This window comes from Malania oleifera, chromosome 7, assembly GCF_029873635.1.
Source record: "Malania oleifera isolate guangnan ecotype guangnan chromosome 7, ASM2987363v1, whole genome shotgun sequence".
In the NCBI taxonomy this organism is placed as follows: Eukaryota; Viridiplantae; Streptophyta; class Magnoliopsida; order Santalales; family Ximeniaceae; genus Malania; species Malania oleifera.
Window position 1 is genome coordinate 67,659,052 of NC_080423.1, and position 27,072 is coordinate 67,686,123.

The 27,072-nt window shown below is 35.6% G+C and overlaps 1 protein-coding gene across 2 annotated transcripts; it reads left to right on the forward strand.

The window, feature by feature from the left end:
* The first annotated feature begins 759 nt into the window (after positions 1-759).
* Positions 760-26,306, forward strand: LOC131160236 (4-alpha-glucanotransferase DPE2). Of its 2 annotated transcripts, none has more exons than XM_058115674.1 (23): positions 760-1,214; positions 1,425-1,780; positions 3,822-3,939; positions 4,054-4,109; positions 4,230-4,357; positions 4,468-4,591; positions 4,681-4,877; positions 6,296-6,374; positions 6,539-6,577; positions 11,248-11,367; positions 11,510-11,611; positions 11,774-11,857; positions 11,966-12,208; positions 12,327-12,452; positions 12,583-12,657; positions 12,801-12,872; positions 13,349-13,468; positions 13,694-13,791; positions 14,010-14,169; positions 14,264-14,362; positions 20,160-20,357; positions 24,572-24,665; positions 25,786-26,306. In XM_058115674.1, the coding sequence occupies exons 2-23, from the start codon at positions 1,436-1,438 to the stop codon at positions 26,019-26,021; spliced, it is 2,913 nt and encodes a 970-aa protein (XP_057971657.1). In that variant the 5' UTR covers positions 760-1,214; positions 1,425-1,435; the 3' UTR covers positions 26,022-26,306. The 2 variants fall into 2 exon arrangements, with proteins under 2 accessions (XP_057971657.1, XP_057971656.1); XM_058115673.1 differs by having other exon boundaries at positions 760-945.
* Positions 26,307-27,072: the final 766 nt, after the last annotated feature.

A 27,072-nucleotide genomic window follows, 5' to 3' on the forward strand; every position in this document is an offset into this window, starting at 1 on the left:
GCTGATGCGTAGGTTTGGTGCCGCACCAGGGAATTCGAAGGGCTCGTTGGTGGCTGAAGTTCCTATGTAATAAAAAAAAAAAAATAATAATAGCAATATAACTATAGTAATATATAATTGCCAAAATTTTGTTTCTAAAAGCAAATAGGTTGTCTTTGTTAAAGTAATAAATAAGTAAATAATATAATTTATATTTTTATTTATGCTATGGGACAATAAAATAAATAAAACAAAAAACATAAATTTTTTTAAGTATATGTGAATTTTAAATAAAATTTGGTAGAGTTTATATTGCATCTTACTGGGATCTATACTAATAAAGATGCAAAGCAAAAATTTAAACTTTAAAGAATAAATTTTATCTTAATTCACTACATTCAAATTTAAAATCTAAAATTTTATACTGTCAATGGCAATTTAACCTGCTAAATATATGCTCTGTGGATGGTATAACACTGCAAAAAACCAGAACTCTAGTGCCATAGATATAAATTTTTCGAGTTCATCATTGAAATCAAGCAGGTTCACGTGAGCCACAACTACATTCATCTAACTTGTAAGATATTGCGTAGCCAGAAGGTAAAAAAGAAAGAAAGAAAACTTTGGTTTTGTTCTTCTCGAGTTTGTTTTGTATGTAGGAAAATGAGGTGAGAGCTGCAGCGGTGCTAGACCCTAAAACCCCTGCAGCCCGTTACTTTTCCGTGAAAGGAGTTACGTGCTAAGGCGCACGCACTCTCTCTCTCTCTCTCTCTCGCTCTCACTCTCAAATGTCATCTCAATCTCGACCCATCTGTTCGTCTACTTCCACCATCTCTTCTTCTTCTACCCCAATTCTATTTTCCACCTTACCACAGAAATAGACAAAGAGGAGAAAACAAATCTGCAGAGGAAGTGACCGCTCATTTTCTACTCTCGGGAGGGAGAGCTACTCCTTGGCTACTCTCAGTAGGCCAGGACTCTCTTTTTGATTCTTCGAACCCAAACTAAAACTCTATCTTTTTGATTCATTTGTTTCTTCTCCGCTGCCCTCGTCATAGACCCTGCATTATTTAGGCAGAAATAGCTTTTAATTCAATTGAAGGCGACATTCACTGTATATTAGTCCGTGATGCTTGATTGCTTCGCGTTGTAGTGTGATAAATCATATTTGGGTTCTCTTCAGTTTCTGAGGAACGGCAGTTTTTGGCATTAAATCGCGTTAAATTCTCCATTTTGTATGTCTTTCGTTCTGATTCTTCCGTGATTGGTCCTGGAAGCTCGTATGCATTGATATTGGTTAATTTTTGATTAGTATTTAATTTTGATTCTGTATATTTAAATCTGGTTCTTTCGAAAGTGCAATTATTTTACCCTTGGATGTCGAATTCTAACCCCGGCACTTGGATTTTGCTGATTTTGAGGAATATTATCTGGGTTTGATTCAGTTCTTGAAGAAATGGTGAATTTGGGATTGAACAAGTCCAGGAAATCAGTGAATGTCAGCTTCAGAATACCTTACTACACTCGATGGGGTCAAAGCCTGCTAGTATGCGGCTCCGAACCGGTGCTGGGTTCATGGAATGTGAAGAAGGGAGTGTTACTGAATCCTGTTCAACAGGGCGGTGAGCTCATATGGCGTGGAAGCATCGCTGTCCCCAGTGAGTTCCGATGTGAGTACAGTTATTATGTGGTTGATGATGAAAGAAAGGTTCTGAGATGGGAGGCTGGGATGAAGCGTGAGCTGATGCTTCCTGATGGGGTTCAGAGTGGAGAGCTCGTACAGTTAAATGATCTTTGGCAGGTGAACTTGCTCTCTCTCTCTCTCTCTATGGTGCGTGTTATGGCTTTTCTTTCTTCCTATTAGTGTGGAAATGTATAGGAAGACAAGTTCTACTGGATCCTAATTTTGTTTGGCTTCATAGGATTTTATCTGTTTATAAAGAAACATTATTTCTAAATTAACTCCCTCTTTCTTTTTCTTTTTTATTTTGCTCTTCTTTTCAATGATGTGTGTTTGGTCTCTGAGGAGATAATTTGACATGAGTAAGACCAAGCGATTTTGCAATAATGCAACAACCATTCCACTTATTCAGATAGGCGTTTCAGTTTTTCTTCTTTACTTTTGTTGGTTTCCTCAAGTGGAGTGTTAATTGATTTTGATGACCTAAGGAAGACATGTTTATTATGAATGCTGTGTTTTCATGCATGTTGAAATTTCTGTGAGAACTTTATTGTAATAATCTCTTCTCTTTCAATCCATGAGTGTCTAAAATTGTTTATGCTGTCTGTCATAATGGTCTGATGCTTATGGTGAGTGATATGTTTTTGTAATTGTTAGTTGACAATAAGAGTATGTACTAACCACCAACTGTTAAAAAAATGCTTATTCAAGGTTGCAGTAAAAGCTCATAATTTTGTGTGTGTGTTTATTTTTTCTGTCTGTGTTTGGGTCCAGAAGTCACAGATGGTTAAGCTATGATTAGGTTATTGGCTATTGCCTATTGGATTTATACTGAATTTATGTAATAATTTCAAGACTTTATCCATTACTGTTGGAAGCAACTTACTATTTGTTTGGTACACAAGAATGGAATGGAAAGGAATTAGTCTTTGTAATTTCACATTTTCTCCATATAAATTTTCGTTCACTTGCACTTTTAATTCATTCCATTCTTGCATACCAAACATTGTGTTAAGGTATTACTGGATCTGCATCAGAGGAGCTACTGCTAGAAAAAAAAATAGTTCCACAATGAGAGGAATTGAGAGTAGAGATAGCTGTGGCAAATCAGTTTGAGGTCTCCACCCTTCTTTGTGATCATTAATAACATTGCCCCATGTTGTACAAAGTTGTTTCCTGCTCCTTTTCATGTAAGTAGTTCCTTCTCTTTCCTTCCTTTTAGCCAACAACCAGCAGCATCCTAGTAAATATGCATAATATTATTGTAAAAATGGTTTCTCTTTTTGCCCTCATTTTTGAAATGTAAGGATTTTCCTCAGTCATGGGGGAAATTCTAAAATTTTAATACATTTTCTAGAAAATGAACAGTTCCTAGGAGAAAAGAATTGAAAGGTAAACAGAAATTTGCTTCATCGTTGGATTTAGTGTTCTAGAAGAATCTGTACTCTGTGATATAGAAGGCATTGTTGGATTGTGGATAACTGGGGTATAAGAATTTGGTGTTAGAGTTTGGTTCAGCACATCCAAACATGGTTGGTGGACTTCAAAATGGGTTAAATGCCTTGTTGGATGTGCCAAGGCTTGAATGGGTGTGGGTAATGAAAAAGTTCCTGGGGTGTCCATTTTGGCCACATTTCCTATTAGTTTGTTAAACAACAGATAAGAATGTATGCCCGATGAAAAATGGCAATCTAGTGCACAATGTTCTCACCGAAGTATGATATTGGAGGGTCATATAATCTTACTCCTGCATGCTGAGAGGCTGTTTCCATGACTTGAATCCATGATGGCCAACTTGCAGCAGAGCAACCTCACTGATGTGCCAATACATTTTAACTTACAATATGGAAGAATAAAAAAACTAGACATTCTATCCCATATCTATCATTTGAGGTGGTATGAGTTTGACATGAGGATTTGGCTATGTATTCTCCAATAACAGAGTGTCGCTCTACTACAACCCTACCATCTTAGATTCTTATTGAAGTCCTAATAATAATGTAGTTTTTACTATAGTGTAAAACATAGCAAGTTTAGTTATTTTCTTGTCTTCTTGAATAGTGTGTTCTTTCTTGGTTTTTAGTACTGATTGATTCATGGATGAATGGATGAAAAGAAGTTTTTGTTATGATATGTGAAAGTTTTGTTGATATCTCTGCAGACTAGTTCTGATGCTATTCCTTTCAGAAGTGCATTTAAAAATGTCGTCTTTCGCCGAAGTGGGAGGTTGCATGTGGAGAGACCATTGGGAGTCATTCAGAATCAGTTAGGCAAGGAAGGTATTTCTGCTGAGCTTGAACTTTGTGGTTATGACTTTTTTGACATGATATTTTGACTGGGAACTACCATCTTAGTTGGGTTATGTGCGTGTTTGTGACTCTTGTCATAAGCAGATTCAGTCCTTGTCCGTTTCAAAATTTGCTGCCCAAATGTAGATGAAGGCACATCAGTACAACCTCCTTCCCTTAAAAATGAGGATTTGCATTTACCTGCATATAATTTGCTACTTCTAGATTGTTTTTAATATTGACTTGGCATTGCCAATATTTGCATTGTTTGACTATTGCAGGTTTATGTGATTGGTAGCCCTGCAAAGTTGGGAGACTGGAGGATACAAGATGGACTAAAACTTAGTTATGCTGGTGAATCAATCTGGCAGGCAGATTGTGAGATGCGAAAGGATGATTTTCCAATAAAATATCCTTTTGCAAGTCTTTGTCTTCTGTAGTTCGATAGTGTCTTGAATATTATTCTTTGGCTCTGTATTTGCCTCTGTCTATCTCTTGTTTCCTTAACAATAGTTCCACATACAAGTACTGTAAATATGGTAGAACAGGAAACACTTCTTTGGAAATTGGTTCAAATCGAGAACTTTCTATTGACTCTAGTAATAAGCCAAAATTCATTTATCTTTCGGATGGCATGCTGCGAGTAAGCTGTTGGTTTGAAATTTATCCAAGTAAACAATATCTTATATTGAAAATCAAAGGTGCATATAATTATTGATTTATTTCTGCCAGGAAATGCCTTGGCGGGGTGCTGGTGTTGCAATACCCATGTTTTCTGTTAGATCAGAAGCTGATCTTGGAGTGGGAGAATTTCTTGACCTGAAACTACTTGTTGATTGGGCTGTTCAGTCGGGGTTTCATTTACTTCAGCTTTTACCAATCAATGATACTTCTGTGCATGGGATGTGGTGGGATTCATATCCCTACAGGTAATATCATCTTTAATATGGCACTGACAGTAGCCTGTGTGATGCACAGGACCTGCCATATGATCAATAGATCAAGTTTGCCTTAGATCGACCAAATGTAGTTGAGCAAGTGCATAAAATTGTCATTGAGTTTGTGATTTGGTCTCAACTAAATTTGTTAAATCACCAATTATCCCAAAATATTAAGCTGTTAGAAGTTAAACCTGACAATGTGTATATCTAGCTCTCCCACTTACATATAACCTTCGAAGAGATAAGCAAATTGAAACAAATGTGTGCACAAACATAAATAGTATGCATGCAGTGTAACAACTGTAAGTTTTTTCCCAGGGAAGAGCGGGTGGGGGTGTTGCTGGGGACTAATGCAAATGATAAGACTTGAATCTACGACATTCTGGAGCAAGAGCTCTGGTACGACGTTGAGGAATGACTCAACCTAATTAGTGCTTAACCTATTTGGTTATCAACTAGCAATTTATATCAATTCTGAGTCCCTTACACTCATGAGTGAGTGGTGACAAGCAATGAAGAATATACTTTCGGGGAAATTATGCAATTTACAAATACATCAATGCAGACAAAAAATTGAAGCCAGGACCTCTGGCAGCCGTAGCTTTGATACTAGGTTGAGTCACTCTTTGACAAGCAATGAAGAATATACTTTCGGGGAAATTATGCAATTTAAAAATACATCAATGCAAACAAAAAATTGAAGCCAGGACCTCTGGCAGCCGTAGCTTTGATACTAGGTTGTGTCACTCTTTGACTTTTAGGGGTTGGGCCTCAACAGTGTATGTCAAGCTATTTAACAAAATAGGAAGTTTTAAATGTTGAATGTTATTGGTTTGGCCTTAATCACATGATGGACTACTGTTGTCCAAAAACCATATGGTTTTTTCATGGAGGGCGGGACTTGGATCAATGGTAAGGTTGCTCCTTTGTGACTGTAACCGGTCACAGGTTCAAATCCAAGGAAACAGCCTTTTGCTTAAAAGCAGGGTTAAGGCTGCATACACTGTGAAGACCCTCCCCCTACCCTCGCAAAGTGGGAAGCCTTGTGGCCCGGGAACACCCTTTATGTCTCAATACATGAATGAACGCTTGATCTTTCATCTTTTCATTTGATGGTGCATTTGTGTATTTCAAGTTCTTCCTGTTCTTAATAATTAAAGTTCATATTCCAATTTTAATCCTTAAAATAATGGTTAATCCAGCAATTTTTGTCTTTCCCGATGAGCTTTTTAGGCATTCTTGGTCTTAAATTTCCTTATCTGTGGTGGTCTCTTACACTATCTCACATCTTTTTGTCGCTTACTGTTGATTGTTGACTTAAAATTCTGGTTAACATTTTAATTTCTGACATTGATTTGAGCTTATGATCTCACTATAACTTAGCCCCCTGCTTCTTGGTCATGCAGCTCTCTTTCTGTTTTTGCACTTCATCCATTATACCTTAGAGTAGAAGCAATTTCAAGAAATACTCCAGAGGATATCAAGGTGGCTATTTCAGCTTCTGCTTTTATGATATAAAAAAAGCTTTCTGTTTTTTAATTAATCAATTCTCTGCGCCAAATAGCCATATAACTCAGTGCTAATCAGATATGTTTTTTAATTTTTTTTAAATTTTTGGGTTTTTTTTTGGGGGGGTGGGGGGTTTGCAGCAAGAAATTCTGAAGGCAAAAGAGCAACTGGATGGGAAGGTAATCCTTTTATTTAATTTTCTTTTTTTCTATCATGATAAAAATTACTGACTACTAAGTAATTCATCTATATAGTAGTTTCGAGCAATGTGTAATGTATTAACAAGCTCCTCATAATTTAGCTGACTTATGTGCCTGGAAAGGGGACACTACATACTGTTCTTTGTTAAGTGCACATCACCACATAGAACTAAACTAGCTGAAGAAAACTATATATGGAAGGGCAGCAAAGAGTAAAGGGCTCTGATTGGTGTGGGTTCAGGGGAGGGTGGCCTGTCCTATGTTGCCGAATTTGAGCATGCTGAGACGTTGTTTCCATGACTCAAATACAGAAGAAATTTCCTAGGTAAACCAAAGGATCAATTTATCTAAGTTGGAATGTATTGAAGTCACTTGAACTAGAGCTTAAGATGTTTAGTTTTGGTCAATCATGTATTTCAAGGTTTAAAAATCCGTTGCATGTGGGATATGTGTGTCACACATGCAAGGGTAAACAAACAATGAAAAACACGTTCATAGGAATTATCTAATAAGACAATTTGAGAGCTAGAAGATAAATGTTAACTGCAAGAATTAAACCAAGAACTTCTAAGCAACCATCACTCTCATACCATGCTAAGTTACCACTTAGGCCGAAGATGAACAATGTATATCAAGCCTTAAACAAAGTTAAATGTAGAAACCACAAATGTGGAGTTTCTTTTTCTTTTAACCTTTACAATTCTGGGGAAAACAAGGCATGTTATGAGGATGGTTTCACATGAAGTTTATACGGAAGTTTTGAACAAGTAACGAAGAAATGAGTCTTATTGTTTCTCTTGCTTAATTTTTTGGGTTTTACCTTATCTTGCAGCGTTTTCTTTTGCTTTTTGTTTTGTTGGCATGTTGTCTCCTATGAGCATGGGATATTTGCCTTCTTGTATTTTGTTGTGAAAAGAGTTGTTTGTGGGAAATAAAGAGGTAGAAATAATGGATAAATTAGAAAAACTTTGGAGGGCTTGTAATTCCAAACATATATAACGATATTAAGTTTTGAAGATGGTACCTGATGTTAAATTACCAATAATTTAGCTATCACAGTTTTGAGTGAAGATGGTTTTTATAATGATTAAGCACTAGTGTGTAGGGTCTCTGCATTATGTTTAGGCTTGTATGGGTCCTTAAAAGCCTTGAGCCATTTTTTTTCTAGGCACCCCCCAAAAGCACCACTACAAGGGGTTGGTGCTCTTCTGGCATTCATCAAGTTGAGGGCAATATCCTCAGAAATTGAAGTGATGTCAATTCTTCACCATCTCAATTCAAGTTTTTCTAGTCTATTCATTTGTCACTTACTGCCTCTAACAACAACTAATAATATTTTTTTCTATGTTGTAAGTGCCCATTATAACTACTTTTTCCTTATCTTGTAATCTTGGTGCTAAGCCTAACCATGGATGTTATCATTGCTTTATCTTTTAGAGCCGTACCACTCAGGTGCTAAACTGAGTTTAGCATGAGCTGCCCTACTACATGGGCAAAACTAAGCATGGGCTTGGTAGCCGTAATTGGATAATTGGATATATTTGCTTTAGGAGGAATGGCTAGCAACAATTACTTCTTGCACTCTCTTCATGTACTATCTTTATGATTGGGTGATTTGGCCATTTTTAAATTCTCAATCATATCTTTTTTTTTTTTTTTGTTATTTCTTTATTAAATTACGGTTAAGGATTTAGGTAGCCCATTTTTGTTCTTGAAAATAATGCCTAATGGTTCAATCATGGAAAGTGTTTTGAGGAGACTGTATCCATGGAAATATATTTGGAATTTCCTAGTTGTTATGGGAGCATTTTGCATGTAACCAAGGAAATACACGAGACTATGAGCTATCCATCAAAACCAAGAAAAGCTGATGGAAATATTAGAAATCATTGCAGGAAGGTATCCATAAATATACACACAAACACGTGCATGTTTGTGCAGCTAATTTTCTTGAGTGGCTTCTATAATTATTAACTAATGTTTTACCAACTTCTTTTTAATTCCCCACCCCCTCCTCCCCCCCCCCCCCCCCCCCCCCCCCCCCCCCCCCAAAAAAAAAAAGAAGAAGAAGAAAAGCATAGTTAGACAGAATCTTTTTAAGTATGGTATAATAATAGTTTGTTTAGAATTGAATTACTTTTCTTCTCTCATGTGTTGTATACAGATGAGATGAAGTTTGATAATGGATTCATGGAATGAAATTGGAATGAAATTTCAGTCATTTTTATGCAATTTGGATTTCTTGTGAGGCAACATAGGATTGAAACATATGGAAGGTTTGCGGCACAAGAATCCTTTTAGTGGAAGAAATCATATTAACAAAAAAAATTAGGAAGAAGAGAGTATATTTAGCATTGAATTAATTTTTTAGTTCATGGATTAGATTTGGAGGTGAAGGTTACTAAACATTCTGTCCACTTATGAGACAATGTCAAGGGTTTTGTCTGAATAAATGTTCTTGACTGTGTTTACTTCGATATATGGTATAGATTTCCTCCTCTTTTAATGATGTTCTGCAATATGTATCCTCTGTTGGTTTAACAATTGAAGCCAAAGCAGCTCTCTAGCAATTTTTTTCTTCTTGTGCGTGATCTTTGTGAGTACTTGCCATGTGGCACTCACTATGTAGGTGCAACTAGTTCCCATCCAAAAAAAGGTAAGAGATAAGGTACAAATGGTGGGAACAGATTGTAAGAGAGTGGAAGTTTATAGAACATTTAAATTATTTGAAATTATAAATAAACCTAGTTATTATTTCTATTGAATATAAGATTCACAGAAATTTTTTGAAATATAACAAAAAATAGTTGGCTTTCTAATAGTAAAGATATATAATGTTAATTTCCATTTTTCAGTTGCCTAAATGCTAAAGCTATCAGATTGTGGGCTGACAATGTAGACGAAGCCTAAACATTTCTCTGCACATGATTGTGATTTCACATGGAGTGCGACTAAACACCAGATAACCTCCATTAGGGGATAACCCAAGTTAGGATCACTCTGCAAATATAAGATAAATCTAGGCAACAAAAATTTGTTAAGTGACCACTTAGCCTAAAAGCTTAGGGGCTGTTTGGTATCATTATAAAAAATTAGAGAAACAAAACAGAAACTAAAAACTAGAAACCAACAACTTGTTTGGTTAACATTTATAAAACTAATACAAATTAAAAACTTAATTTAAAAAATGCTCATTTTCATCTTTAAATCAAAATAACTAAAACAATACAATTACAAAATAAAAATATTTTTTATTTGTTCAGAGAAATGTTTACAAAAATAACACACGTTAAAAAAATTCCTATAATAAAAATAAAACTTATTATGATTATTTTACTTAATTGTTCTACTTTCAAAATTTACTTTACAATAAATATTTTGCTAGACATGCCAATTGAAAAATAGTAAAAGTATTTTGTAATTGGCCTTATTATTATTTTTAAAAATTTATGTATATTTTTATTTTAATTATATTTTGATTTATATGATCAGTTAATTTTGAGTTTAATTTTAAAGTGTATAAAATGAATAATTTAATCCAAATCTGGATATTAAAATTGTTGGCAACAACTGAAAACCATAAAATTTGGTTTTCAGTTTTTTGACAAACAGCTGAAAACCAGCAATAGAAACAGAAAACTAACAGAAACAAACGCATTTTTATAATCTGTCTTTTGTTTTCTTTTACTGTGGAGAAACAGAAATAGAAAATAGGAAACAACAACGATACCAAACATACCCTTAAGCTGTTAGGTTGTGGGCTAATAATGTGTTGATGTGCATCAGTGCTTAACATAAAGAGTACTCATGTAATTTTGTGATATTGTTGTATTTTACAATCTATTTTATACATCACCTCTTTTGGGTGCATGAGGAAATTTCTCATGATTATATAAATAATAGATGAAAAGAGTAAAAACTTTATCAGTCCTATATCTTTTCTTGGGTAACAAAGTAGTGCATAACCCTGACTTACTTCAGCAACCTTATGGGATCGTTTCTGTTTGTGTCATGTTGACATGACAAGACTACAAAGAAATTGGGGAAATGGTTGATACATGCATCATGAAACTAATGTATTGTATGGTAGATTAGTAGATTCTATGGTAAAAATATTTTCCATATGAAATGCAGAATTTTATAGGTATCTCTTCTTGTTGGGATGCTTTCTTTGAAATGGTTTTTGCCTGAATGAGCATGGTAGCTGATTTGGTCAACCTACTGGGACATTTGTCTTTCTTGTGGATAAAATAAATCTTGTTTGATGAAATTTCCTATAAATCTTTGAATTAGTCTTGCTAGTTGCTATAGGGTTGAATTCAATGTGCAAACAGCCAATCGTCTGATGAAAAGTTTAGCTGAATATAATAAGGAATAAAGGCAAGAATGCACAAGAAGCTGTAGTGTTTATCAACGGTTAGCTGATAGTGAAAAATGGTTGTTAAATTCAATCTCTAGTTTTCTATCTTCATATTAAGTTATTCTTTTTATCATGCATAAATTACAAGTGATATTGAATTTTCTATGGGAAAGTTTTTTTGTTTTTTGGGGGGGGGGGGGTGGCGATAAATTATGGCTATTATTGGATAAAGTTAGTGCTGTTACATTTATGTTTTGATTGGCTTTTTAAAATTAATTGTTTTGTGCAGGATGTGGATTATGATGCTACCATGGCTACCAAGCTTTCAATTGCCAAGAGAATTTTCGCCATTGAAAAGAGTTCGATACTGGAATCTAGTTCCTTTCAGAATTTTTTTTCTGAGAATGAGGTTGTTCAGAGTTCCTGTGCTATCATTTTATACACGACTGCACAAGTTCCATAAAACTCAATTGCATTTTAATTGCAAGTTTGTTGACTTTGGACTTTTACCAACTCCCCTGTTAATTCTGGCTCCTGTTTATTTGGTGCAGGATTGGTTGAAACCATATGCGGCCTTCTGTTTTCTTCGGGATTTTTTTGAAACATCTGATCACAGTCAGTGGGGTCGCTTTTCTCACTTTTCTGAAGACAAGGTAATCATGCCTCTTACTTCCTAGCTGATCAGATTAGATAATTGTTGAAATTAAACCCAAGCTGCTCATCTGTTCAAAAATCTGTTCAAGAATTTTATAGAATTTGTTTCTACCAAATTGTCTCATTTACATTCTTTAATAAACAATTTTCATATTTTACAGCTTGCAAAGCTTGTCTCAAAGGACAGTATTCACTATGACATAATTTGCTTTCACTATTATATACAGTTCCATTTACATTTACAAGTAAGATTTCCTTCCTTATATTTTGTTCATATTTGTCATTGAACCAAAAAAAAAAAAAAATTCTTGATGTTGCGTTGTTTATTTTTTGCTCATGTGTTGAACTGGTAGTTGTCAGAAGCTGCGGAATATGCACGAAAGAAAGGAGTGATTTTGAAAGGAGACCTACCTATTGGTGTTGACAGAAACAGCGTGGATACCTGGGTGTATCCAAATTTGTTTCGGATGAACACGTCTACTGGAGCTCCTCCTGATTATTTTGATAAGAATGGGCAGAATTGGGGATTCCCCACTTATAATTGGGAGGAAATGTCAAAAGACAACTATGCGTGGTGGCGTGCACGTTTGACACAGGTTTTGAGCCCTTGTTTAAATATATGTCTGTGCTTGCTCATGTGTGTCTCAAATCACATGTACTTGGATTGTGAATCTGTTATTGACTAAGATAACTTATTTTCTGTTTCATTCATAGATGGCAAAATACTTCACAGCGTACAGGATTGATCACATATTGGGCTTCTTTAGAATCTGGGAGCTTCCAGAGCATGCTGCCACAGGATTAGTAGGAAAATTTCGTCCATCTATCCCCCTAAGTCAGGTATGATGTCTTTGTAGTTCAAATTAGTTTTTCTTCAATAAATGATCTGGGTTGCAGTTCACACCAGTTCAGCAATTCAAGAGAGAAAAATTCTTTTCTGTGTTTGCACAATAAAATACTTTTGTTGCAGGAAGAGCTTGAAAGAGAGGGAATATGGGATTTTGATCGCTTGAGCAATCCATATATTCGGCAGGAATTTTTAGAGGTTGTTGGATTTTCTTTAATAGTTTTATGCTGTTTTCCCTGAAGTATTATTAAAAACTAGATTCTTTGTAAGAGTTTGTTTTCCTAACAGTGTAAGTTATGCCTGTTATTTGTTATATATAATTTTTTTTTCTAATGTTTCAGGATAAATTTGGGGCTTCTTGGACTTCCATTGCTTCAAAGTTTTTGTATGAGTTTCAAAAGAAACACTATAAGGTGATAAATAGAGTTTCAATTAAACATTGGTTTCCTTTTTTTTTTTTGTGCAGAATCTTGTCTTCTGATGGATTCCATCAACAGACCTTCTGTACTGTTGTTTAACTTCTTGAATTTTTCTGGAGTCTCTGATCTGTTCTTTTCTTCTACTCAATAACTCTACTGTTCGTTAGCAAACACTTTTTGTTCCCCATGTACCTTTCATCCCTTGCTTTGGATGATCTTTACTGGTAATATCCTTCTACTTTTAATGAAATACCCGAGCAACCCTTAAAGCATCATATAATGGACATTGCAGTGCATTGTCTACCTGTTTGAAGCAGTAATGTACTATTGCCATCTGGTTTCTCAATAGGAAGTACTGAATCTTTTTGTTCCCTGTATGGTTTGTGTGTTTGTTTCTTTAGTTTTACTGTCCAACATTTTGCATCGGAGCCTTGCTTGATACCAATATGTCCCCTCTGATGTTATTTTAGTTCAAGGAGGACTGCAACACAGAAAAGAAAATTGCTTCAAAGCTGAAATCATGTGCAGCAAGTTTGTTGGTGTTGGAGGGCGAAGACAAGATACAACGCAATCTCTTTGATCTTCTACAGGTAGTGTGTAATGTTGAAAAGGGACGTGAAGTCAGATTTCAGGATTTCTGTTGTTCTTCTATATCATTTGAAGGAGTTATATTATGTTTCATGCATGGTTTTCTCACACACACACACTCTCTCTCTCTCTCCCTCTCTCACTGGTGGAGGATCCTGTCTGTCCATGTGTTGAATTGCCGTACCATTATTAATCTTAGGCTTTTATGTTATCAAATGCTCTTGCAGAATATAGTTCTTATTAGAGATCCAGAGGATGCGAGGAAATTCTATCCTCGTTTCAATCTTGAAGATACATCAAGTTTTAAATATTTGGATGGTCATAGGTAGTTGAATTTTCTCTCTGGAAGATCTTCTTATTTCTATGTAATTTTTCTTGTAATAAAGAAATATATTATGTGATCTAGAATAATATTTCTCGACCAAATATTGTGCTAATTTTGTCATTTCTACCTTACATTATATGATGCAAACAAGAATGGAATTCCAAATCCACTGATGTACTAGCAATGTAGCATCTCTCATTGATTGTCCTATTAAACAGCAAAAATGTTCTGAAGAGATTATATTATGATTACTATTTCCATCGGCAAGAAAATCTTTGGTGTGAAAATGCTTTGAAGACCTTGCCTGCGCTACTGAACTCATCGGACATGCTGGCGTGTGGGGAAGATCTTGGCCTTATTCCTTCTTGTGTGCACCCCGTATGTTTATTTAAACGTTTTTGGGTTTGGTGCTTAATCCTTATGTGCTTACTTTAAACATATATTTCACAGAAGCTTTAAATTTTTTATGCAGGTCATGCAAGAATTGGGATTAATAGGCTTACGCATTCAACGTATGCCGAGTGAACCAGGTTTGGAGTTTGGTATTCCTTCCCAGTACAGCTACATGACGGTAAAATTATTCAAAACTATTGCTTTTTTATTGTTCCTAATTTACTTGCTTGCATTTAAATGTCCCATAGAATTTGAAGGCACTGATTTGCCTGCTTTGTCAAAACAACTGCAGTAAATGAAGCCATCGATATTGCTTAGTAAAATGTTGTGCATTGTCATTTTTCTTGAAGTATTAAAATACCAAAAAAAGGAATTTTTATCTTTAACAAAAGGGACAGGTTCAAAGTGCTGTAAAACTGAATGGCTTATTTCAAATGCTGTGTGTAACATAATGGCATGGCTGCAACCTGCATTTTACATTTGATGCCCTTTTATGCCCTCTCTCTTTTGTGAGCCAAAATTTTCATTTGATAGAAAAGAAGACAGATAGTGCTGTTATGGCTGTAAACATTCCCTGATCTAAAAAATAAAAATCATTACTGAGTGCTGGCTTGTTAAGTAGGTTGCCTGGGAGTGGGAAGTCTTAAGTTTAACTTCGTATGTTCTCATGTGAGTTTTGGTCTGGCCTGATAGTCAATTGGTTAGCAGCTATCAGCCTAGCATACAGAAGGTATGCAACAATCATTTTTAGAAATTGTTAGCAATACTAATGCTGTCCGTTTTGTAATGGTTCATGAGGCTTTACACAACAAGTGTAATTCCACACAACCATATCATCTTTAGAGAATACTCTAGTATCAGGGTGAGAGGAAAATGTTAATAAAAGCCAAATTGTGCCCAGGAGTTGCTATTTCTGCTACCAAAGAGGCTGCTTTCACAGCCATTTGTGAGAGCCTCCACCCTCAGAGGTTGTGGAAACAGTCACTTTGACCATTAAAATATGCCTACTGGTCATACCATTTATTAAAATCAATGTTTGTGCAGGCATACTTATTCCACGACCTACATTGTCTCCATGGTATGTTAGGTATCTTCTTTGAAAGCGGAGAATAGATGTTTTTCTTATTTCCTCACAGCACTTGTTGTGATAGTAATATTTGGTTTAATGACTATGAGATAGCTTAACTTTCCATTAAGTCTCCAATATTGTCCCCAACCAACCAACAAATCACCCACACCTTGGAGTAATTTGCTTTTTAGAATGCATAGTTGTATCAACACGTTTGGATCTCAGCAGTCAGCAGTCAGGTCTCATCTAAAAGGTCTAGAAGGTACTCTCTCTATGACAAAATGATACAGGATATGGATACTTCTGTATCCAAGAAGTATTCAACAGCCTTAAATCTTTTTTGAAACTTTGTTCGCAGAAAATGCTTTAGGCTTGGATAGCCTTATCATTATTGCCAGCAATCACAGTATCATCTACATATATGGCTAGAAAAGTTCTACCTCCATTATTATGATGATAGAATAAAGAGTGATCTACTGCTCATGATGAAGGCCAAACTCAAGTACTGAACCTACCAAACCATGCTCTAGCATATAAATATTTCTTTAGATGACACATCGATGCTGACTTCCCCTGGGCAACATATCCAAGTGGTTGCTCCATTTTGACCTCTTCCATGATCACAAGGTGTTCTTTATATCTAACTGATGCAAAGGCCAATGATAAGGGGTGGCTAAGGAGATAAAAAAAAGTAAAACCAATTTAAGTTTAGCAACCTAGGAGAATGTGTTAGGTATTCTGACCCATACACCTAAGTATACAACAAGATGAGCATTAAGCGAGAGCCTTAGAACCATCAGGTTGATCTTCATGATGTACACCTAGAGACATCCAACCATAGACTTGCAAAGATGCACTAGTTCTATCATCTTCTTAGAAAGCACACAAGTTTTTTCAACCACTGCCCGCCATCCACCCGAAGTGGGATAAGGCTTTAGACACAAACTTGGTAATGGATATATTTGATAAAGTGGTGACAAAATATTAATATGAGGGTGACAAAAAAATCATAGCTGGCAAAATTGGAGATTGGATGTTGGAATACAACTGTGTTTACCTTTCTGAACAGAAATAGGAAGGTAAATATCATGGAAAGTTGGATCATGAGACAAGGAAGCCAAAGGTGTATTATTAGGACTTGGAGGGGGCTCTCATCCCTTGCGTCACTGACATGTGTATACATGTAGATGAGGATGGTCCAAGCAACTAGAAGGATTGAGATGATGAAATAGGAGGAAGATTGGGATGAGACAAAGACCAGAATCTGAAGACTAGGCAGAGTAAGATTTATTAAGGCCATCGTAACCCAGGGAATTGGAATAATATGGCGTAGACTCAAAGGACATAACATCAATAGAGACAAAGAAATGATTCAAAGTAAGACTCTAACAGCAACATACATTTTTTAGTACAGTAGCAGCCAGAAAAATACACTGGCTAGCACAATGATCTGTATCCATTTGGGAAGGAGCATTTAAGAAGAGAATTGAATGGGGTATTTTACTAGGAAGGAAAGAGGATGGCATTATGTTGATAAGGTAGCAAGCAATGAGCAGGACATCACTTTAAAGTAATTTTGTGACAATCGCATCATACAATAGAGTACAAGTGACTTTGAGGATATTTTTGTTTTTCCTCTCTGCTACCCCCATTTTGTTATGAAGAGTGGGCACAAGTTGACTCATGAATCATGCTAGGTTTAGTCTATAGGTACTCAGGTAGTGATTTATTTGTTAGCACTACAAAGTATTTGAATAGACAAATCAAATTTAGTCCTTATTTCAGAACAAAAAGCATAGATGATGTGAAATAACTCACAATGATCCTTTATCAAATAAAGCCAAGTTATCCTTGAGTAGCCATCCACAAAAGTGAGAAAATATCAGAACCCAATTTTGACACAACATGACTTGGACCCAAAACATCATAATGAACTAAAATAAGGAGTTGCTCCTTTATGAACTCAGGAAATAAAAAGAACATGGTGGTGCTTTCCCGATTGACTAGACACAACTATTTAACATGTAAAGCGAAGAATCACCAAGCGATAATATATTTGAAGTGGTGTAGCTGCAGGTGGATGTCGACAAAGTTGTTTAGTCAACCAATTGTCTGTTCAAATCCTGAATGACAACAAAGTGCAGAAAGAATTGATGTGAAAATTCATGGATTTTTTAATCTTGCTAACCCGTTAGCACGAGATTAAAAAGAATATTCAAAATAGGAGAGAGATAGAGAGAGAGGATTTCATGTTCCTATTCCCTTTGCTTTAGTAGTGAACTCATCAGCAACAGTAACACGAGTTAAGTTTTTGTAATACTTGAATGTAGAAAATAAGTTGGTCATACCTATAATGCAAGGGCTAGTGGGAGAGGTACTAAACGACATACAAGCTATAGGATTACCTATTTAAAAAAGAGATGCAATGGGAAAAGAAGCTTGCTGGGATGCCTGATACTGCAAGAACTTCAAATTTCCTCCAAATAAATTTAATACAATGTTCCCTAAGAGTTGAATGAGTAAGAGTGGAATCTGCGATGGAATCTTGGAACTCTAGGTTGGAGCCAAGAGCTGAGGAATGGGTGTTGGAGGATGCATAAAGTATGTGAGAATAATGTCGAGGAATGGGTGTTGGAGGTATGAAGTGTAGGAAAAACATCAGCAAAGGATGGCAACTCTACACTAGGAAGAATATAAGACTGGGCAGTTCCCATTGATTGAATTTCGATTGAATTTCAATTCGTACCAAGAATCCTTCCCCTCTTGGTTCGAATTCAGAAATCCACAGAAAATTAATAATTTGGCTACCCCATTTAAAGGATAGGGGATAAGAGATAAGGAATGGAGGGTCTTTTCTTTCTTTCATATTGGTGTTCAGAAAGCAAGATTGAAAATTCAAATAGAAAATAGATATGGGACGTAATTCTAGATAACTTCAATATGAAGGGAGTGGGCATACATACAATAAACGGCCCACCTGACTTTTGAACTCTGTTGATTTATATTTCCATCTTTACCTGGATCACAAGTTGTTCAAAAAGCAAAATTTGGCTTCAAACCCATAAGACTTGAAGAACTGTTCCCTTTGCCTTTGCATCTCATGGATATCAGCTGTTATGGGTTGCATGGTTTTGAGCTCTTCATGGATGTGCTTCATCTCCACAAATTACTCTATGCCAATTCTTGTCCCCTTGAAGTTGAAAGTATGCTCAGGAGACATTATATATGTGTGTTATGTAACTGGAGTATAGGACTTTGACATAGTCCCAAATTTCTTTTCTTACATCTAGATGCATACACATGTGCAAACTGGGGTTCGAGTGGGTTCCACAATAGGGAGACAATCAGTGCGTCTTCCAAACTGAAACAAGTGTTCCACCTTGCCTAAGCCCATCAAATAGATCTTTACAGCCTTTGACCACTGCACATAGTTCCTTCCATTCAACCTCTTGGTTATAATCTGTGGCTATGAAGAAGGAAACGCACTTTTGGAGTTTTGGGATTCATGGACTGTATCCAAACACACGGAGGACAAGATAAACAACCGAAACAGCTCACACACACAGTGACATAACACTGTTTTGGGCCCCAATGAACTCCATTGCCACTAACAGAACAGTCTTCACATGATCTCTAAAAGAGTGCCACACTTGAACAACTAAAAGGTTGGATCTTTGGACAAAAGTACATAAACCAAAACAGGACAATATGGTTTATAGAGGGATGCAAACCATGTGGGACCAGTTCAGACCAAAACATGGTTGTATGAAGCCTCATGCACCACGTGTGTGGAGTTAGAGTTTCCAGCCTTCAGCTAGCATGTGAGGGTTTGTGGGGAAGCTTCTGCAATGAGATTTCAGAGTGTGGCAGATAGGCAATGTTCATGGATCGCTATGGTATTAGTGTTGCAAAATCTCAAGGGGTTTTAGTAATTCCTGAACATGTAGCATTGTCCAGGAATTTCCAATGGCTGCTGTGTTTTTCCTGGCTTGGTTTCAGGTCTACGGTGGTGCTCATAGCTCTTGTATGGCAGTAAACATGAAGAGGATTTTGAGTTTTAAGGCTCAGTTTTGCAGAGGCTGCGGCACTTTCGGTTTAGGTCTTGGGACCATGCTCTGATACTATGTTAACAATGCTGTGTTAATTTGGAAACCTAATCTCAGCTATAGGTCTCCTCTATTTATTTTTGGGTTTTGAGGCTCAGTTTGGCGGAGGCTGTGGCACCTAGGGTTAAGGCCTCGAGACCATGCTCTGATACTATGTTAACAATGTTGTGTAAATTGGAAACCTAATCTGAGCTATAGGTCTCCTTCTCTATTTATAATATATGTCAAGTACATCACGATGATCACTACTGGCATTGATAATAATTCTTAATAACCAATAACACTCACTATTAGAAAATATTTGTTTTGGACTTCCAGGTGGGGCTGCATTAACCAACTGATCCATTGTTTATGTGATCAAAAGCTCAAACTTCCCCTTTCTCCCTTCTTTCTTAAAAAAATCTTGGACTTTCTTTGGCTGGTATTCATCTCCCAACTTTTTGCCTGTTTTCATTTACCCTTTTGACATATTGTTCTTAGAACATCATATACAACTTAATTTCATGAATTCTGGACAGTCTCTACAGAAGTGTGTCCTTTGCCATGACACTCTCCTTATCGCTCTCCCTCTCTCTCATGCACACAAAATTTATCAGGAAATGGATTGGCAGAAAAATTCAAGACCATTGGGAATTCATTTTCGAACTTAATTATCTTTTAAGCAAGTTATTCTGTTTTTCCTTTGTTATACCTTGGTTATAGAAGATGTTATGATATCTAACTGAATTTTTATAAATTCTTGTGTATTTATTGGTGGAATATCATTTAAAAACTGGGAAAATTACCTCAATGTGTCTCAGGTGTGTGCTCCATCATGCCACGATTGCTCCACCTTGCGTGCTTGGTGGGAAGAAGATGAAGAAAGAAAATGTCGATTCTTTAAGAGTGTGGTGGGATCTGACGATTTGCCACCGGATCAATGTATTCCTGAGATAGCGCATTTCATCCTAAGGCAGCATGTTGAAGCTCCATCAATGTGGGCGATTTTCCCTCTTCAGGTAATACCATGAATTTGTGGATAATGTGGTCTTTAACACTCTTAGAACACTACAAGTTTAGAAAAGAATCAACTTTGTTGTTTTTCTCTCTGTGACATGCTTGTTGTAACAGAACCAAAATCTTCTGGACACTAACCTAAGGAAGTAAGGGAATCAATTAGTCAAGAGAGCTCTTGATTGCTCTGGATTTTATTTTTCTTTCTTGTGAACATACAGTAGGATAAAAGACTAGAATACTCTCCAGAACTTAGAGATCACAGTATCCCAAAACTGTTCCTGCCATCAGACATATTAATCAACTCGCCCTCAAGCATACAAAGCATTCATGCCGAGCTTGGAACAAAAACGTTGGAACATTCCTCCAAAACAAAGTTTTAGCAAATATATCACCCAACTGGTTAGAAGAATCTACAATGGAAGTATCTACATCTTTGCGCATCACATCATCTCTAATAAAGTGGCAATCAACCTCCATATGTTTGGTTCCTTCATGAAACAAAGGGTTATTAGCAATATAAATAGCAGCTCATTTACAAACCATATCCATAGGCTTTGCTAATTACAAGGCCAAATTCTTGTTTAAGTGACGTGAGCTACATCATTTCACAAGCAGTATGAGCATGGTTCTGTGTTTTGCTTCAGCATTATATTGAGCTACAGTTGTTTGTTTCTTACTTCTCAAGTTTCAAAGAGCTCCTCCAACAAAAGTATTGTAACTAGTGCTTGACCTTCTGAATTATTAGATCTAGCCCAAACAACTGCAGCTTACGAACAACAAAAACAAGACTTAAGTCCCACTAGGTGGGGTCCGCTACACGAATCCTTTTTTGCCAATTCACACGATCAAGAGCATTTTCCTCAGCTGGCTTAAAAGCTGTTAATTCGTTCCTCACGATCTCATTCCATATTATTTTAGGTTTATCTCTACCCCTACTAATACTAGTAATAACATTTAGCTCACTCTTCCTCACTAGTACACTACTTGGCCTGCGTTTCAAATGCTCAAGCCATCTAACCCTTTGCTCCCTTATCTTATTTGCTACTAGGGCTATGCCTAGATTATTATGAATATGTTATTTCTTAGTTGCCCGACATTCTAATCCATAAAGAATCAATAATCTTATAGTCATCCTATAGAACTTTTCCTTTAATTTTAAACATATTCTAAAATCACTTTGCACGCTTGAAGCACTCCTCCATTTCACTCAACTTGCTTTAACTCTATATATTATCTTCTTTAATTTCCCCTTCTTCTTGCATAATAGATCCAAGGTATCAAAATCTACTCAAATCTTTCATCTATAATGTTTATTCAAATAGAATTTTTCCCATCAATGCCATCCATATCATCACTGGTGACATAATGTCAAGTATCAACATAATACCCCCTAGAACAACAGTTGCAGATTTGTTTTGCTTAACAAACACAAAATCGTCTAAATAGTGATGTCTAAACCCATAAACAAACTACTGTACTTATTTTATCAAACCAAGCACATGCAGGCTACTTCAAGCCATAAATAACCTTCTGAAGTCTATGAATCTCATTGAAGTCATCCCTTGAACAACATACCCAGGAGGTTGCTCTCTATGCACCTCCAATAAATAATAAATCACCATACAAAAAAAAAAAAAACTTTAATATCCATCTGGAACATAGGTCAAATCAAGATATATTGAGAGCGACATAAGCACCTAAATAAAGTTAAGTGGAGAAGTAGTCTCGAAATAGTCAATACCATAAGTTTATGTGTACCCTCTGCAACAAGTTTGCTTTAAGCCTTTCAATGGTACTATCTATATGGTATTCTATGGCAAACACTTACCAAATTCCTTGCTAGGAGGAAAATCAGCTGGCTGCCATGTAACTTACCAATGCATCCATCTTTACATCCATAGCTTGTTTCCACTGAGGTCAAGTTACTGCCTCAATATATGTAAAAGGAATAGGCATTGATGATTATAATAGAGCAAATAAATGAACTTCAATAGGTAAGTAGGAGGTAGAAATAAACTTGGCACTAGGATATAAGTGTTCCAGGCTTGAGTAGTCTGGTCAATGAGCAATTCCACTAGGATTACCATACATTAGGGACAAAGCAACAACAACAACTAGAGCGTCCTTAACTTCCACTAGGTAGGGTTGGCTATATGAATCCTTTTTTGCACACGATCAAGATCATTTTCTTCGGCTAGCTTAAGAGCTATTAGATCCTTTATTACGGTCTCATTCCAAGTATGTTAGCTCTACCTCTACTCTTTCTACCACCATTAACAATAACTAACTCATTCCTCAATGGAGCATTGCTTTGCCAACGTTTCAAATGCCCAATCTTAGTCTTCCGTCTCTTATCTTATCTTTTGCTAGTACTATACCTACCTTATTGAGAATATGTTGTTTCTTAATTTGTCCTTTAAAGTTATACCACTAATCCATCTTAGCATGCGTTTTGACAACTTTACTTTTTGGATATGTTGTTTCTTAGTTGCCCCCAACATTTTGATCCATAAAGTATGGCTGGTCTAATGGCGTCCTATAAAACCTTTCTTTTAATTTTAAGGGTATATTACAATCATATAGCATGCTTGAAGCAATCCTCCATTTTACCCAACTTGCTTTAACTTTATGTAGTACATCCTCTTCGTCTTCTTCTTTTGCTTGCATAATAGATCCAAGATATCAAAATCTTCTAGTGCTATTAATTTCTTGATTATCAATTTTAATCTTATCTCCAATATTTCCTTGTACGTGGCTGAAGCTACATTTCATATATTCTGCTCTATTTCTACTTATTCTAAAGCCTCTAAACTCTAAAGTTTTCTTTATAGTTCTAACTTATGTTCTACTTTGCTCCTAATTTCGTCAATTAGAACAATATCATCTGCGAACAACATATACCATGGGATCTCATTTTGGATATTCTTAGTGAGTTTATCAATCATTAAAACGAAAAGAAACGAACTCAAAGTAGAACCTTGATGTACCCCTATTGTTATTGGGAATTCTTTAGACTCTCTTTAGTACTAACATTAGTTGTTACTCTATTATAAATATCCTTAATGACATTAGTTATCTACTTTATACGCCCTTCTTTTCCAAAATCCACTAAAGAACTTCCCTAGATAGGCTTTTTCTAGGTCAATAAAAACTATATGCAAGTCCTCTTCTTTTCCCTAAACTTGTCCATTAACCTTCTTAGAATAGGAATGGCTTCTGTTGTTGATCTTCTAGGCATATAATTGAATTGATTCTCTGAGACCCTTGTTTGTAACCTTAATCTTTGTTCAGATACCCTTTTTCAAAATTTCATTGCATGACTCATAAGTTTGATTCTGCTGTAGTTTAAACATTTTTTGAATATCAATTTTGTTTTTGCATAAATGTATTATTGTGTTTTTCCTCCACTCTTTCGACATTCTCTTGGTTTTATAATAGTGCTGAATAGACTTGTTAACATATACTTCCAATATCTCCTAAACTTCCAAACTTTGATTGAGATGTTATCTGGTCCTATAAATTTTCCACTTTCATATTTTTTAACACCATCTTTACTTCAATGACTCTAATTTTACGAATAAATCTCATATTTTTAGTTTTTTCTTCTTTGACATTTTTAAGTTCAAACTTTCAATTTGGATTTCATTAAACAACTTATCAGAGTATCTTTGCCATATTTCTTTTATGTATTCTTCTTTAACCAAGATATTATCATTCTCATCCTTTATACATTTTACTTTATCTAAATCTTTGCACTTTCTCTCTGGTTTTTGCAAGTTCATATATGCCCCTTTCTCCATATCTTGTATCCAGCCCTAGTACATAAATTAGCATAAGGTCTATGTTAGCTTCGCTGATAGTCTTTTTTGCATCTTTTCTCGTTTTTTATACTTTTCAAGGTTTTCTATGTTTTCTAAGAGGAAAATATCTCTCATTAGCAGTATTCTCAAACACTTGTAATATGCTTTGTGATGACTGAAGTACAATTGTAAAATTGGGCTGATGCGGAGGGGTGAGAAAAACTCAGCTAATTGTGTAACTGACTAGTTCTAAGTTCGTTTTAAGAATGATATGAACACTACACATAATATATGTAATCATATTGTGGAATGAATTCCATTTTGATTTGATAATTCATATACATGCATAGTAACTATTTAGAATATGTTTGCATGTTCATGTATGATGTATCCATCATTTTTTGCCTTACAATCAGGATTTGTTGGCTCTGAAAGAGGAATACACAACACGCCCTGTGGTAGAAGAGACTGTCAATGATCCCACGAATCCAAAGCACTATTGGCGATACCGTATGTATAAATTTTTTTTTTTTTTTGAAGATTTAATTAACTTCCATTAATGCTGCAATTTCATAACTTCCAAAATCTTTTCCTGTTGAATATTATGTTTTTCCTCTGCACAAAAATCGTCATGGTCTGTCCATTTGTGGAAAACAATTGTCATGTTCCATATTCAGTTTTTCACATAATTACAAGAAAAAAAATATGTCATTTTTTTTTATTTCTAATTTTTCCAAAATTTTTTTAGGAAACTTGGAAGTTGGAAAGCATCGTTTTAATCTTTTGTAGTTCTCCGTATAGGCGTTAGGAAACTGGAAAAGAAGGAAGAATTTTTTTAATTCTTGGAAAATTGAAAATGGAAACTGAATACTTTTTTCCATGATTAACAGGCCCATAGATTTCCTTAGGCATTCACTGAAAATGCAGATTCCTGATGTCTAAAATAATATGTTTTAATTGGTTAACATTTTTTTACTATTAGTGAAGATTTACTTGAAAATTCTGATATTTCAAAAATCCTTGCCTGTTGTATATTTTGGTTCCTACTGTTTAGGAAATTCATTCTCTTACCAACTATGGCATACAAATTTCATATTACTTTTAGGAAAAAGCAACTAAAGATTCTCAGTAGTTTGTGAATGCACTTTTAAATACTGTTTTTGTATTTACTCATCCAGCGACACTCAATTGGGTTTCTGGATAGCTGGATTCTCAACCCACTAGAGTACTCGAAGTGTGTTACACAAGCCTACTTGCTAGTCACATTGACAGTTCTATTGGGATAACAGAAAACATTGACCTTTGATGTGATTATCAACTGAGAAGCAGCAGTGTCTAAAATGCCTAACTGGAACCTAGAGTCGTGTGTACGACTTCAAAAGTTGTGAAAGAGAAGAAAATGAAATGAATTTTTTAATCCTTCGCATGAATTGCATCTAAAAAATCCTTCTATTTTCTGTTTCTAGCTATACATGTCAGAATAGCATATGAGAAGATTGATTTATTTTTCTCTGTTTTTGTTAAAAAAGTGAAATTTTATTTGGTATTGATTTATTTTTCTCTGTTTTTGTTAAAAAAGTGAAATTTTATTTGGTTGTGGAATAATATTTTACCATGTCTTGATTCACAGGTGTACATGTGACATTGGAATCCCTGTTGAAGGATAACAATCTTAAAACCATTATCAAAGATCTTGTACGTGGGAGTGGAAGATCATTTCCTCTTGTTGAAGAAGATGAAAAGCATGAGAATCAAGGAACAGCTGCGGTAATTCAAGAAAAACACCAGGTTGATGGCAGGGGAACGCTTCCTTTTGCTACCCAGCCAAATGCAGCTCCTCGAAAGGAGAAACTTGCAGTCATGTAAGTGAACAAATTGTTCCCTAGATGCAGCTCCATTTTTTTTTTCTTGAAGATGAGAATTTATTTGATGTTCTTTAAACAAGGCTGCTGTTAAAGCTAGACTCTAAATCTCCAGCTAATAATTCACCTTAGTGTAAAAATATCATTTTAAAAACAATTTATAGGTGTATTTGTATTTTTGATAAGCTTTATGCTTCTGCCAGTATTTTATTAACAGAAGCAACTGTAACATGCTAAACGAGGCTTGAATAATTCCAGCGAAATGAGTAATGTTGGGAACTTTGAATTATCCTCTGTTCGTCTGGCTGCTGTTAGAAACAGGATGGACGCTTCCCATTTAGATATTTTATTGGACAACACTGTCGATTTAAGGTTATTTGTTTTTGTAGTGGTGTTAAAAGTTTCTCCTCTCGTTCTTGAAAGTTCTTGCTAATTTTCTTGACTTGAGGAGGCCTGATGTCTCTGTTATGATTAAACCCCAAATCAACTGCAACAATAAAGGATATAAACAAGCATAGTGAAAAAAAACACAAAGCTAGCACTAAGATTAGTAGGATGGTGCAAGAATTTCAACTATGGATCAAATAGGGGTTCATGGAAAATCAAATTCACTTAAATGCTCAAACTCAAATACCTTGTGCGTGTGTTGAACTTTTTTTCCCGTCAACACATGCATTATAAGACTACTAGTGACAGTCTTTCTCTTCAAGCATTATACTTAAAAGGACATGGGTTGCTCGTTCTATTTTATTTTCAGCTCATCCAGATTCTCATTTTGTGGTGTCAAGCACACTGGCGAGGTTAGCCACAACATCACCGGTACATATCCGGTTTTGCTTCCTGGATAATATCAGCCATTGTTTTTATTTGCCCACTACTGTGAAGATAGTCTCTTATTGACCCTTTTGAAATGTAATCATCTTCACGAGCAACCCACCCATACACGCAGGCAAAGAAAGGAGGGAGGAGGACAGAAAGGAGGAGGGAAAGGAGGGAGGAGGCGAGAGATTGGGGGAAAAAAAAAGTGAAATCAGCCAGATTCTAGGGTTTTACAA

Coding starts and splice junctions, on each gene's coding strand:
- LOC131160236 (XM_058115674.1), top strand. CDS start 1,436: ATGGTGAATTTGGGATTGAACAAGTCCAGGAAATCAGTGAATGTCAGC. Junction 11,858..11,965: donor AGTTCCATTTACATTTACAA/GTAAGATTTCCT, acceptor TTGAACTGGTAG/TTGTCAGAAGCTGCGGAATA. Junction 14,170..14,263: donor TTCCTTCTTGTGTGCACCCC/GTATGTTTATTT, acceptor TTTTTTATGCAG/GTCATGCAAGAATTGGGATT.